The 16,139-nt window shown below is 41.1% G+C and overlaps 1 protein-coding gene across 1 annotated transcript in view; it reads left to right on the top strand.

Moving 5' to 3' along the window:
• LOC117550410 (GDNF family receptor alpha-4-like) overlaps positions 1 to 16,139 on the top strand; it is a 52,912-nt gene extending 36,773 nt beyond the window's left edge. Inside the window, exons 6-8 of the mRNA XM_034222834.1 lie at positions 1,473 to 1,607; positions 3,738 to 3,874; positions 14,738 to 16,139. Of these exons, the coding sequence (XP_034078725.1) occupies positions 1,473 to 1,607; positions 3,738 to 3,874; positions 14,738 to 14,944 (479 nt within the window). The 3' untranslated portion in view covers positions 14,945 to 16,139. The remainder of the gene's footprint in view (positions 1 to 1,472; positions 1,608 to 3,737; positions 3,875 to 14,737) is intronic.

The following is a 16,139-nucleotide window of genomic DNA, read 5'->3' as shown; positions in this document are numbered from 1 at the left end:
CACACACACACACACACACACACACACACACACACACACACACACACACACACACATTACACACACATTCATATAGAGACAGAGGCTTCAATAAAACGTGCAACATACCTATCAGGATAACCATTAACACACACTCACATTCCGTCAGTGTCTCGGTCATGGACACTTCAACACACACCCTCAGCCACAGCCACCTCTGTTATGAGGGGAAAGCACCACATGCACCTGGAGTTATACTGTATTAAGACTAATTTGCTAATTTAAGCTATTTTTATTTCAATTTTATTCCAACTATTTTTGTCATTAATAAACTCCCATAAATGGAATCTGACACTATAAGCCTATTACATCAGCACATGGGCATACTGTCTAACATGAAGAGCTGAAACTCTGACAGAGCTAACAAAGCTAACAGGTTGTCCTTGTTTTGAGTGCTAAGCTAGGCTAATTGACCAAACTCAAACGTTGCTAGGAAAATGCAAAGACATGAGGGTGGAGATATTTTCCCATCTTGTCCTCGGAAAGCGAGCCATTTAATGTATTTGTCAAAATGTTGACCAGTTTGACCCTAAAGTGGGCTGTTTCTGATGTTGTGTGTGTAGCAATCAGCTGCGGTGTACACTACCTTACCTTCATCCAGACTTCAACATATTGTCAAAACTTGGGTTTTCTGACTCTAAACTAAAACAGGGGTGCCCAATACGTCGATCGAAAGGTGGTGTGGGATTGCATGGCATTGGAAAAAAAAGAAGAAAAGAAAAAAAAGATTTATTTTATTTTTTGAAGTTAGCCTATCATCCATCCTTACTATGGCATTTGCCACTTGATTGACGTACAGGTAAGCCAGTCTGAGTTGGGTTCATACAGTTATGAGGGGGCCTCACCTCCTCACCTGAAGCGCAAATGCGGCGCACTATTTTGCGCTTATGCGACGCAATTAGTGTAATTAGCCACAGTTTATCCGCCGTTAAGGCCACTAGCACCCCCCCCCCCCCCCAGCCCGCGCGCGCAACACAGCCCTGTAGGAAGATCATTTGGGCGTGGTCATTTTAAAAGTAGCTCCCAAGCTGAAGAAGTGTGGGCACCCCTGCTCTAAACGTTACAAAGATATAATTGAGCTTCTCAGGGTCAAGAAAAGCCTATTCATATTAAATACCCTAACTCCAGGCTTCAAAATGCCCCTTTTGCTCCCGTACAAGTCACAGAGTCTACATTATGTTTCACAACAGATTTAGTTTGAACTAAAATAACAGGGTTCTTTTTCTGTGTCTCGCCATGAAGCAAATGTGCTGATTTCCTTCCTTCCATCAAAATGCAGTGTCAAAGGCTTGGAGGCTTCCAGCTTTTGGCCATGGCATCAATTGTATCTGTAAACTGTGTTTACGTCTGTATTTGCAGCGATAATGATAAATATATGAAATATGAAATATATCTGTATAACATTTGCTGTGTTCCGCCCCTCTGACCTGTAGGCACCATCATGACTCCCAACTACCTCAGCAACAGCTCTGCAGACGTGTCTCTGTGGTGTAACTGTGAGGGCAGCGGCAACCAGTGGCAGGACTGTCTGAGGCTGCAGCGCATGTTCACACACAACCCCTGCCTGCGTGAGTCTACACACACACACACACACACACACACACACACTCACACACACATACTGTACACACACATACTGTACACACACATGTTGCTTCCTCATATGTGTTGGGTCTGTGCTGTGACACAGTGACAGATCTGATCACTTTGATTTGTTAGAGTATTGTTTACTGGCACCTTCAAACTGAATTTATTTGCTCAGAATTTGTTTTTGTTTTTCCGTAAACGGAGTATTTTCAGTTGATTTCTTGATTGTTTTATATCGCTCAGGTTTAACAAATCCGGATTCCATTTCCACCAGAACATTATGTTTTTCTATATGATAAAGAGATAATGTGCGTCACATAAGGCTAACTTCCTGTTGCTAGTAATCCACCTTTAATGTGGACCAATAAAAGTCCTCAGACCTGAATCGTTAGCATATATATTTTAGAGAGGGGGGAACTAGACCATGTAACAAGGGCTGTGTTACCAGCTGCCCAGGGTTACCATGATATTTGCACATTTTTGAGAGTATTTACTATTCTAGCACAATATCACATATCTTCATTTTAAATTAAAATACATACTTTAAGTACTTGGGCCAGGTCATGTTTCCGGAGAGGAAACCTGGTTGTTGATATTTTGCTGTTTAAGGTGCATGATAGAAATATGTATGTTTTTGAGTTTGGTTAGCACAGAGCTTGAGTCAAAAATGGTTAGCCCAAAAAAAAACTGTAAACAAGGACTCTCTACGAACCTTGAAGTGAATATGGAGCAATACATTACTTTATTTTATTTTCAAGGAGGTCCTTTGTAATGATCCCCATTGTCTACATTTGCTAACTGCAACATCTGTACTGTTTTGTATTGATTTCTACTGTTCTTACTTCTTGTCATTTGCTGGATTATGACTTGTTTGCAATAAATGGTTAGCCTAGAGTAGCATAAACACTGAAAAGGATCTGTGCCCAGATAAAAAATACTTCTCATTTAAATACTCTCACATTGTCTATCTTGTTTAGTTAATCTGTACATAAACAGACATGCTAATATACACATTTGTAATTTTAAAGGGACATATGTGCTGGAACTATTTGGTGCCAAACAGTTGGGCACCCTGAGATGGAGCAGCTTGTTATCACAGTGAGGTTGCCATGTTGTGTACTAGCGTGTCTGTACAGAGACCAAAACCTTCAAATGATTTCAGACAGAGCCAGGTAGCTGTTTCCCCCCAGTTTGAGGCTTTGTGCTAAACTAAACTATCAACATCCTGAGGAGCAATCTCATATTTCAATCTTGGATAAAAGAGATTATGAATAATTTCTAAAACCTCAAACAATACTCTTTTTTTGCTGTTTATAATATTTGTGCATATATATATATCTTTGTTATTTAAAGAAATGTCCATTTCCTAAAAATATTAGATTTTTTATTTCCTATGGTTTCATGGCATCTGTCCCATGATGAACAGTGTGAGGTTTCAGCTGTTTCCCCCCAAAGCACAGACCGTTTGAGGCTTAGTCATAGTCACATTTTAAATATTGACCAACAATAGGCCTATTGCTATCCATAATATATCTGAGAACTATGAAAACAGAATTAATGTGTCACCATCAAAGACACTCTGAGGAACAACTCAAAGGGAATACAGGAAAAAAGCATTTGACACAATGTCTGCTGAATCTGTCTTGGTAGCTGGTTCCTGCGGTGGTGTTCACAGCATGAACTCACGCTACCTTCATATGACCGCTACATGCTACAGCCTTAGCATTCATGAGATTGTGTCAGTGCGTGTCAGTGCGCAGCTTTTGGCTCAGGAGGTGTGAGGAGAGGAGCCGGAGGCGAGAGCTGTCAGTCAATCACAGCAGCCGTCAATAAGCCTGTCGATACACAGCACGCCTGTATGTCCAAACACTAAAGTCAAGATCGATGCGTCGATGCACTTCCCATAAAGCTGAGTGATTTATCAAGCTGCCGACAGCTCAAACAATAAAACTGACAAATAGACACACACACACACACACACACACACACACACACACACACACACACACACACACACACACACACACACACACACACACACACACAACACACACACACACCACACACACAACACACACACACACACAGTAATGGGCTGTGTTTCCATGCAGGTAACTCTATCAGTTGGATGGGGAGCCCGGGCTCCCTGCCGGCAGACTTCACCCCCCTTCCCGCTCCCCGGCCCTCCCCACTGGTTCAGGAGGATGAGCTGCTGAGCAACAACCACCTGCCCGAACACAACAACATCGTGAGTACACTTCATTTTTAAATTACCTTTCAGACTTTTGTCTCGAGGCATTTTCTATTATCTTTGGTCTGAGCTCATCTTGTCACTGTCACACAGTAGGTTATATATTTATCTATTTGTTTTATCTCCATGGCTGGGGCCTGTTTATTCGTTTTATCATTTTACGGTTTCGGTTTGTGAGAGAATCAGAATTGCTTTATCCGTCCCACAGAGAGATATTAACATTGTTACAGCAAAAGTGAAGAGCCAAACATAGCAAATCATTCATTAAAGGGGACCTATCACGTAAAATACACTTGTTGATGTCTTTTATACATAAATACTGTATGTGTAATTTCTTTTCACATTTCTTTTTTTTAAAGGTTTATACCCCGAATCAGCACTTTAGTAACAGGGCTGAAATGGAAGGATATGAGGCATGGCTAGAATGGGTGATCTGTTTGGTATTTTGACATGATTTTTATATATTTGTATATATCTCATACCTATGCTATTGCCTGAAAATAGCATGATAGGTGACCTTTAAGAGGCTTGCATAAAATATTTAAGATAAATATAGAAGTGACACATTACAATTTACAAAATGACATGTGCAGGTGGACAACTTCTTTAAAATGAAGTGTAGCATGTAAGAAGTAGTATGACATATATAACAGCCAGGTTACAGTAGTAAAAGGGGAGGTATATATTGCACAGTTATTTATAGATTTATTACAGTCGTTGAATTGTCTAACTAAAAGATAGACAACACAAGATGGTGTTTGCAGATATTCTTTTATAATTTGCCACATCTTTCAAATGTACTGTGTAATAAATTAGTGTATCATACATGTTATAATACTTTGCCACTTTGCAATCTGTGCAAAAAAATGAAAAGAAAGAACATGCTGATATTTGGCAGAAAAGTGTGTCTTCTTATCACAGCATTAGTGGCTGCAATGAGCCTGTGTTGCACTGCACATTTCTTCAAAACGGGGTTGCAGGCTCAGTGGCGGCGCCAGAGATTTATTTTGGGGCTGCTGTGAGGTAGCTTGACGTTTCATAGAGGGTGCTCAATCATTTAGGGTTTCCCATTAATGTACCGGGCGCTACAGTTGAATTCTCTACTGCAACACTCCCCACACGCACAGTGTACCTGTGACTGTTACAATGAAGGCTTGATCAGCTCACGGCATATAGGTGTAAGCAGGAGTAAAGTGCTATTTTTACAAGTGGGGAGTGGACCTAACCTCCTCTAGGGGGGGCCTGGGGCATGCTCCCCCGGGAAGATTTTTAAATATTGAAGTTAAAAGCATCAATCTGGTGCACTTTGAGAGCAACATTAAGAGATCTATGGATACATCTCTCAACATCCATATGAAACAGAACTGTAAACAGATTTACTATTTCTTTATGGATATTTTACCAATCACCCCCCACTTTGAGAAACACTGCTTTAAACCAACTGCGACAGAGTGTGTCTGTGTCATCATAGCAAAATGTGCTCCTGAAGAATCATTCTGTAACTTTAGGTCCCTGATCCTGTTTGGAGTTACGAAACTTTGAGAGTCTGTAAGCTAAGATCACATTCGGGGGAGCTCTGAGTAAGGGCAGCACAATAAAGGGAGCCAGGATATGGAGAAGCCCCTTGCCCGATTTGGTCGTAGTGACCATCCTCAGATTTTAATGTATGACCAATACCTACAGATAACTATCACGTTAATTTTGTTGATTTCCATTCCCAAATTGCCTTTGTGCCTTTGTGCTCCCCATTTTGAAAATGTATAAATGATATGCAAATCTGTTTTTCTAAATATTACTATATACTCTAAGATTAAATGAACAGACTGAGATATAACTTATTGTTCTAGCAAAGGGATTTGAGCACACAGACTTATGGAGCATTGTTTTATTATCACTGTTCTAGCAAAGTGATTTTTTTGAAAGGAATGCTCACGTTTATATTGATGTATTTTAATAAATGTTAACTTGGCCCATTACGTGACTATTTGTTTTGGTGGGGCCCGACTTTTTTTTTTCTCCAAAGGGGGGGGCCTGACAGAAAAAGTTTGAGAACCACTAGTTTAAAGCAATCATGGTCGGCTCTAGAACAAATCGAATGGGGGGGCAATTATTTACCAAGGAGGGGGCACATACTGCCGTCAACAACCAACACACAAACACCAACACAACTTCAGCTGTAAAGTCTATTGTTTTTCACACACATTGCAGGTGTATAGCGCTATTTTATAGCACACCTATGACTTGTGCAGACATGCACGGTTGTGGCACGACCACCAAAAACAGAAACATATGGACATAGGCCACCATACAAAAAGTGTGCAAATATATTTAGTATCCTATCCATGTGAACATGTTTTAGGTGAGGGTAGACCTAACCTCTAGGGTCTGGGGGCATGCTCCCCCTGGAAGATTTTTAAAAAAATTGAAGTTAAATGCATCAATCTGGTGCACTTTGAGAGCAACATGAAGAGATCTATGGATAGCCTATCTCTCAGCATCCATATGAAACAGAACTGTACACAGATTTACTTTTTCTTTTTGGATATTTTACTAATCACTTCCCTTTTAAACTGTATTCTTGTGTTACTGTCCTATAGTATTTCATACCTGTTTTTCATTTTTCTCTTATTTTTTAATAACTATAATGATCATATAAAGGTGTTCCTCGCAAATACTTGTTTACATAAATGGTGACCAAACCGTTTGAGACCCACTGAGATAACTTACACTAAAGTTAACTATCTAAACACTGAGAGAGTCCTTACCTCACTGAGCTGAGGTTATACGATCCTCTCAGTCTGACAGGAGAGGACTCTCCTCCACCTTGGTGTAGAAACAGCCCTTTATATCCGTTAGCATAGCTAGCTAACCAGATGCTAACAACATTCCACGTTACCGCTCGCGCACTCACAAAATGCGCTGTGCCACACATACACAGAGCCGAGCTTGAATGAAACACAGAGACCCAGAAGTAGGCTACTTGTACTGTATATCATATTATTTTCGATGGCTTTACTGTATAATCAGTTTAACAGATCGCCACCGGGCTTTCATCTAAACACACAGCCAAGTAATGATAACAAAACAAAGGTCGAGGGTCATTGGTCAAGCAACACACCAATCAGAGAGCAGCAGTGAGCACACCTCAGGCTGTGTTTTATATTTGTATTCTTTATTTCTGATGTATTTCACACAAAAAACCTTTAGTGGAAACGTTTTCACTTATGATTAAAAAAAAAAACGGCAAAGTGGCTTGCCCACCCTGCGTTGGGGGGGCACAGTGACTCATTTGGGGGGGGCATGGCTCGCGAATGACCCCCCATGACGCCGACCCTGAAAGCAATACCATACAGCCTATGGAAATAGAAACAATAGGAACATTATGAGGGCAGTTAGAGAGTGTGAATGTCTTTATTTCAGTGATGCATTCAGTAATAGTTTGGATTGATCAAATGTCATTGATGGTTGTCCTCATGAGAAGATCACACCTCTCATCAGTGTTCGTACAACAGTGAGTCAGCATTCCATTGGAGGCTGAAAGGAGCAGTTCTGGGCAGGAGTTATCCGAACACTTTGGCAAGCTGTCAAAAGATTCTGTAGAGCGTGTGATCCAACGGGAGCAGATGATGGTATAACAGTTAAAGTTAATCAGAACTCAATACAGATGTGAGATAGAGATGTAAGAAATATAAAGTGATTCTCCATCCTGCTTCGCAATCTCATATCTAACATTAGATGATTAAATATGAGAGTTTTTTGTATTGTTGGTTAAATAAAGTAAACAATGATTTAGGATGAACAAAGATAAACAACTTTATTCAACCTGTCCATGCTCGTCACAACTTTTGAAGCAACTGGGAATAAACGGTTCACTGTGCATGTGGATCTTTGACCTCAGACAGACTGACTGAAGGGGATGACAGTGGACGAAGACACCTGTTTCACCATCATTTTAATCACTGGAGCACCCCAGGGCTCAAGTTTGCTGATGAAACAGCTTTTGCTGGCGTCATCACAAATAAACCATTTAAAGGACTACCTAAAGAAGAGGGTCTGACCTCCTCTTGTCAGGACTACAATCTAAGCCTGAATGTCAGCAAGACTAAGGAGGACCAGTGGCGAACGGTGTCTATCACAACTGGACCTTCTGTAGACACACACACCCCCCGCCGCCGCAAACCCTCCCCCCCCGGCATTATAATGTCCGTCTTTTCACTGAATTGTCCTCTTGAAAAGGGTACTCACAACAATTCCGCAATAACTTCATCTTCACCTGTTGCACTTGCCATTTCAACGTTAAAAACAATAAAACGGCATGAATTGCTTCGTCGCATTCATCTAGATCCTCTGTCTCGAGCCAGTTAACTAGCGGGCCTTCTAGAATACCCTGGAACCGAGGGAAACTCTGAAAGAACACGCCCATTGGCTACAAATCAATATATGATTGGTTGATCAAACTGTCAGTCCAAACGTACGCTCTCATTCAGTGCAACGGCCAGGGCATTCGATCAAGGATGTAGAATACCTTGGTTGAAGGATGTTCTACCCAGAGACCCAGAACAAGATCTGATTGGTTGCTTTTTTTTCTAACACAAAACCACTGAAATGCGTAGTGCATGGTCCGAGAAGGACAAACAAATCAACGAAACACTGTAATATTACAGATCAACAACAAAGATACGATTCTCATTTTATTACATTTTATTTATATAATTAAATCGATTTTTTGTTTGTTTTATCTGAGTGTTCCAGGGTATTCTCTGAATACCTTGAAGGCCCTGCAGGTTCACCACTGAGGAGGTCTAAGTAGGCTTTGGCAAGAAGCAGAGAAGGAACAACGCACTCCGTAATATCATTGTTCCCTTAATGGAGAGTTGACCACTTGAAATACATCGGTGTCCACATCCCAGAGAGTGAGAAAGGCAGACACCTCAGACACTTGAAGAAACAAATCTACAGACCTGTTGGCGAGTATCAGGAGGTCCATGAGTGGTGGTTTTGAGGTGGGATAGGACAAGCGCTCAATACTTGATAACTACAGAGGTCAGTAGGACGGGTTTGAAGTCCTTAAATCCTGTGATCCTTGATAATTTGGGGATTGGGATGATGGTGGAGGTTTGAAGCAGGCTGGTACATGACACATCTCCAGTGAGGTGTTAAAGACTTCTGTAAAAACCGGAGACAGCTGATCTGCAAAGTGCTTCAAAGTGGTGGGTGAGACTGAGATAAAAGCTTTGTGTCTCTGGTCAGGGTGAGGGGTATGCCTTGGAGGGTGAGGTGCTTTGAGTTTGTTGTTTCCTGGGAATTGAATAAGCCAAGTTTGATGTGGTCTTTTTATTACCAACATGTTGGACCAGGTTTATTTGTTGTGGTGCATGTTTGCAGCTTTTTTGCATCCAGTGTAACTGGTTTGGAGTGAGTTGAGGTGGAGTGGAAGAAGTAGAAGATCTAAAGGAGAACAGAGAGTGGACCGAGCTCTGCACCTTGAGGAAAAATGGTTATAAAAAAAAAAATATGAAAAAAAAAATAAATCATAATTTGACAAATTATTGATTCGAAAATAATATGATACAGTACTATTACGTCTGGCTCTCTGTGTTTCATTAAAGCTCGGCTCTGTGTGTGTGTGTGAAACGAGCCATTTTGTGTGCGTGCGCGAGCGAGAGAGAGCGCACCGGTACCGGAGATCGTTGTTGTTAGCTTCTGGTGCTAGTGAGCTAAAGGACTCTCTGAGTGTTTAGATAGTTAACTTTAGTCTAAGTTATCTCAGTGGGTCTCAAACGTTTTGGTCACCATTAATGTAAACAATTATTTCCGAGGCACATGTTTATATGATCATTATAGTTATAAAAAATAAGAGAATAAATGAAAAACAGGTATGAAATACTATATGACAGTAAAAAAAGAATAAAGTTTAAAAGGGTGATTTGTAAAATATCCATAAAGAAAAAGTAAATCTGTTTACAGTTCTGTTTCATATGGGTGTTGAGAGAGGTATTCATAGATCTCTTCATTTTGCTCTCAAAGTGCACCAGATTGATGCTTTTAACTTCAATATTTAAAAATAAATCTCCCCCCTATGTAAGCCACCTATAAAAATAGCACTTTACCCCTGCTTACACCTATATGCCGTGAGCTGATTATCGAGCCTTCATTGTAACAGTTGCGGGTACACTGTGTGTATTTGCGTGGGGATTGTTGCAGTAGAAAATTCCACTGTAACGCCCGGTACATTAATGGGAAACCCTAAATGTTTGAGCACCCTCTATGAAAGGTCAAGCGACCCCACAGCACCCCCAAAAGAAAATCTCTGGCGCCGCCATTGAGCCTGACTATTTGTGTTGGGGGGGCCCGACTTTTTTTTTTCTCCAAAGGGGGGTCCTGACAGAAAAAGTTTGGGAACCACTGGTGTAAAGGGATGTGGAAACCTTGATTTTTCTTCTATGGTTGGGAAAGAAGCTTGATATGGTTGATAGAGAGTTGTCTTTTGAGTTGTATTTGTCTTGTAGTATGTAGAGTAACCCGCCACATGTTTTCAAAAGAAGCCAACTTGCCCAAGAGTCCTTCTTTGTGTGAAGCATGAAGCACAGAGTGACGGTGCATTCAAACAGTTTAAGGATGTTTCAGAGGAGGCAGATGGGTCTATAGCAGGGGTACTTTTTTATTAAAGGTCCATTGGGAATTGTATACAAGGTCACTGGTCCGGATCAATGCCAGTAAAGTCCCCCCCCGGTCCCCCCCCCCCCCCCCCTTTGAGGGGGTTTCCCGACGTGTCGTTGCAGTAAATTAAAGGGTGTTTCATGTTGTCGTTGCTGTAGACCTTCTTAATCTACCTTCTTTGGGGGCCCCCTTCTGGTCCAAGCACTTGCCTGCCTTGCCTGTCGGCGCAAGGCACAAGGCAGGCAGGCAGTCTGTATACACACACACATTCAATACATACATACAGTATGGTGGCTTGAACTAGAGGGAGAAATGACACTGTTTGTAGCCAATGCCTTGAACCTCGGCAAACAAGGCATTAGAAGCATTAGAAAGTACAAAGATAAACTTGCAGTTAACTTGCGGTCTGCAATGCGTGTCACGCTCGCGCACACAAGTAAATATATATGCACGTTCATTCTCACAACGTGTCAGACACAAGAAAATATACATTAATTTACATCATTTACGACAGGTGTTCTTACTTTTATGTAGTTGATGGAGCATGTATGTTTACTTTACACGACACTGTTCAACACTTCATTCTGCTTCACTCTTTAACTAAACAACCGCGGATGTCTTGAAAGACTCTTTCGCTAAAGATTTTGAAGATATCCGCGTTCTTGTGACACGTAAATACTACGCTTCCTATGTTTTGGTGCGGACTGCGTTCACACCAGCAATGCTCCAGAGTTCGCAAGCAAGCGGTCCGAGACCACCTATGTTAGCGGGCCAGAGTCCGGTTGTTTAGTTCACTTAAGAGGTATCGGATTGTGTTCACACCGACCCAAATGAACCGCACTAAGCGGCTAAACGCACCAGGGTTCGATTCAACCGGACTATACAAGGCAGGTGTGAACGCACCCTAAGAGTCAATATGTTGATGGATGTACCACCAGTCTTTTTAAACTGCATAATGCAAACATCCTCAAAAAAGGAGTACCTTTCAAAATGGAAGTGAGAGCATTTAATGAACATTATAGTAGATGGAACTCAGAGTGTTGAATGTTAATTAACCCTAACCCGAGTACAGTGGAGGCGAATTAATTTGAACGCTTGCATCAATGTCTAAAAACTTTAGGATGCTGTTTTTCTACACATAAATGGCCTTTTTAGATTGAGCCAGTTTAGTTGTGAAATGATCCAGTATCAAACAAGTGATCCTTCAAGTTATAAATGTTCCTGGTATTTTGTGCTTAGCTGGTCAGGGCATCAGTGTCAAACCAAACAAATGTTCAAACTGTCATTCAGACTATCCTGTCCCAACCAATCAGGCGTCACAGGCTTTTTTATTTGATTCCTGTCAGGACTCACAGCAGAACAGCCGTGCAGGAATATTCTGACCACATATGTTCTGAGAGCTCCCCGGCTCCTGGCTGCCCTTGTCCAACACTGACCGTTAAATGTGGTCCAATCCAATTGCGGTCCTGGGCACTGTACCCTTGGCCAGACCACAATCTGCCGTGGCTGTGGCTCCCTGGCTCCCAGCATGCCTCACTGCCAGAGATAATCTGGGCCGCCAGACAAGAGGGGATTCCAGCTCTCTCCCTCCCTGAGATGCCCTCCTCCGCTCGCTCCCTCTCTCCCTCTCTCCCTCTCTCCCTCTCTCCCTCTCTCCCTCTCTCCCTCTCTGTCTCTCTCCCTGAGAGCGGATTAGATGAGGTGTTAGTTGGAAGCAGAGCATCAGTCAGGCTTCATTAGTATGAATTTATTCAAGCCCATATGTCTCCCCCTCTTTCTTTTCCTTCCCCAAATCCCCCACTTACCTTCTTCTGTCCTTTCCTCCATCCGTCCTAATTATTATTTTAATCATACATTCTTTTCTTTCTGTTCACCCTAAAGCCTTCACTTCTGCCCCCCCACCACCACAACCATCCATACCTGCACTACATCTCCTCATCCGTGCATCACTCTGCTGCTTGCCTTGGCTTCGGCTTGTTCCTCTAAAGTGAATTTAAATGGTTTCCGTATCCTCTCAGGCAGCGAAGAAAAACATCACATTTAGAATCACAAATGAATTATCTTTGTTTTAAATGCTACATTGGAGTGAGGTGGGACTTTTATATGATTTTAAAAACCAGCAGCCTGGCAATTTTCCCATTTGAAGAGAAATGTGCGGTGGCCCTGAAGTGCACACACTGTTGTGTTTCCTGAAATGCTGTGGTGTCTTGAACTTCAGGGCCACCGTAGATATGTGTTTAACTGTAACAACCATGTATTTGTACACATAAATGGTCCCTGGATAGGAGCTGGTCCTGAAAATAACCCAAGTCTGTCTCCTTGACTCCAATCAACAGAATATGTAAGCCTTTTGCTGCCCTCCATAACCTGTGTCACAAAAAAGCAAAAGATTAGAGGAAAGGTTACGAGACTCTTAGTATTTAAAATAACTGCACAGACTGGAGAAAGTTTAAAAAGAAGTTGCTCTTCCTTTACATTATGACATCCATTTTAAACGTTTGTCAAGCACAAAAAGATAGTTCACATCACTCTTCAAATGTGAGGAGGCCATAATCTGTGTCTGGGCCCCGAGGCACAGCAACACAACTGACTGGTTTATAGCTTCTGCAACTGTTTGACGAGATGATGGAACGTTTCAAATGTGTCAAAGAAAGTCAGTAAATAAACTGGAACACCAGGAAACGAGCAGGTATCAGAATCATATTTCATTGAGATGATAGAATCCCGTATTATTATCAGCATAAGAACAATCTGCGCTCAACAACGTAACGTGGGCCTTGGGCTCCTCCAGATGTTGGTGCATATCATTCAGGCTGAACAGCTGGGCTTCCTCAACACTCAGCAGCCATAACACTGCAGTGAATCATATTCAGCAACAGCTTAAACGTTTTAAATAAAGACTCAGATTGATCAAAGTGCTCTCACATGGCCTGATGTGATGTCAGATCTTTGATCAAACATCAACACAAACCTCATTCTATGTTTGTAGCTTCTCAAAGCTAGATGACTTCTTTGTGATTCGGTTAAGTTGAACAATTGTGATAATTACATTTCTAAAATGACTTATTTCTATATATATATACACATGGCCCTCTGAAATAAATATAAACTAAATCCTCAAATAAAATGAGAAAGTGTTTAAACGCCCTTTGAAAAGACAAATAGTTTTATGATCCTAAACCATATCATCAAAAGGACCTAATTTGTCTCGTTTAAAATAATAAAATATAAATCTGATTTTACAAAGCTGTGATTGTTTGCACAAATCAATTTAGTAAGGATTATACAGAAAGATGATGGTTCATTTTGAAAACTTATGATGAATTGGTTAAATCTGTGCTTGCACGTCTCAGGAAGATGAGTCACCTTTACGCCACGGACATTTTATAACTTTTGTCCCTTACTTTTTACTTGAATAAAAATCCATTTCAATTGCCCTTTTTAACTACTTTCCCAAATAAGTGCACATCCGAATCAACATTTAATTTTCATATCAAAGTTCACATTTTAAACTTGATATTCTGTTCAAAATAATGTAATACGAGTTATCTTGTTTATTTTTGTTTTATTGATTTATCCCGAATAATGTGAATAATCAACAGTGGGATATCTAGATGTCTGGATGAAGTGGTGTCTGAAATCAGGGAATCTAAAAACAATAGGGTTAAAATCCAGATTCAGGGAATCTAAAAAAGAAAGGGAAGTTTCTGGGAAACTTAATAAGGTCTCTGTGAGTCTTTAATAGACATATGTTATATCTGTGTTATTCATGTTTTATGTTTATTTTATTATCTTTGCTTTTTTTAAATTTCATTTTATAACGTGTTTCCGCTGCACTATTTATGAATGCTCTTAACGTCTTTTATTTTTGTAAAGCACTACGAATTGCCTTGTGTTGAAAGGTGCTATATAAATAAAATTGCCTTGCCTTGAGACGAGGCTCATGAAACATTAAGAAGTCAGAGCAACCCTAACTTCTTCAGCCTCCTCCACCCAACCACCCAAACTTATGAACTACCAACAGTGATTTTAGTGCAATATCTGCCTGAAGAACTCAGATGATCTTCGATCTGAGAGTTTAGTGGAATATTTCCTACCGTAGTAAGATGCTTGTATGTGCTGTTCTTATCTAAATGAGGAAATGCTCCATAGGTCTTCACTAACACGGGCCATCTCACGCTCCATTGTTCTTTCCTTCAGGTGGTGGACAGTGAGGATGGCCTGACACAGACAGAAGAGGAGGGCAATGAAGGTGGCCAGTTTGATGTGATCCCGCAGTACTCAGAGAGGGCCACTGTCTCCAACCTGGGCTCCGGGGGGACGGGCGGGGCGGCCCCCCTCATCGCCCCCCCCAACGCCGTGCTACTGCTCCTCCTGCTCCTCTCTACCTCCCTCAGCTGGGGGTAGGACCGGGATACAGAGAACACACACACACACACACACACACACACACACACACACACACACACACACACACACACACACACACACACACACACACACACACACACACACTTACATACATGCACACGCTCACATATGATGGACCTTCCAACAATCCTGGACTGATGGCTGTAAAATGATAGGAGACATAGTGAAGACATGGACTTCTCATTGTGTCAGTAGCATCCTCTTGATTCCTCACTTCTGTTATCTTTTGTTCTTTTGAAACTTGCACTTTGTTCAACGTGGTGTGACTGCAGCTGCCGTGGTGTATTGAAGTCCTGTGAGCACAAGAGACCTATCTGTGGTTGGTGTGCACATGCTGCCATCAACCAATAAGCATAATGTAAAAAAATATGTTCATTTGAGTGGCTTGCTCGGTTGTTAGCACAAAAACCTTAGCAGGCCAAGGTGTGTTAGCAAAAGAAAATATTGAGGGCAGCTGAATAGAAAACGTCAGCCTCCTAACTTTAGTCATCAGTAGTGAAAATACATTTCTGACAACATAGATGTCTATTTGCAGAAAAAAACAAGTGTCCACAAACTCTTTCCAAAAATGACTGCAACGGTTGCATACAACATAACCCAATCCAACATGTCAAATACAGAATATTTAAATTAAGCCTGCACAGTTAACGTCAGCTTAACCTTTTCAAGAGGCTACACATATTTACCAAGAACATAGCTATGCTACCTTTCCATTTATCTGTTGGCCAACAATGTTAGCAGAGGAGCAACGTTAGCCATATGAGAAGAAGGTGTGAACAGTCAATACAACGGCTTCTCCGGTTCTTTCTATTCTGCACTTCACTGTAATACTGTACCATGCTAATGAATTGCATTAGGCTGCAAGCATGTTGCGAACCACTGTTAGCATTTTGGGCTGTTAGCGTCACACAAACACTGCTTCTATGATGTTTCTTACTGTTTGAGTCTTTCATTTGATTTCACTGTTGATTTATTGATTTCATTCATAAATTCAATGTAACTGCTTATTTGTACCTGACTCAGTTCAGATAATGACGATCCCAAGCTAACTAGCTACAACTTTATCAACTTTGCCGGCAACATTATTAAACTGCTGGATGTATAGAAACAAACTCCAAACCCTTATAATTGGCTTACTAAAATGTTGTAACAAATAAAGAAAATATCAAAA

Source organism: Gymnodraco acuticeps, unplaced genomic scaffold, assembly GCF_902827175.1.
Source record: "Gymnodraco acuticeps unplaced genomic scaffold, fGymAcu1.1, whole genome shotgun sequence".
Classification (NCBI taxonomy): Eukaryota; Metazoa; Chordata; class Actinopteri; order Perciformes; family Bathydraconidae; genus Gymnodraco; species Gymnodraco acuticeps.
This window is presented reverse-complemented; position numbering and strand designations above follow the sequence as displayed.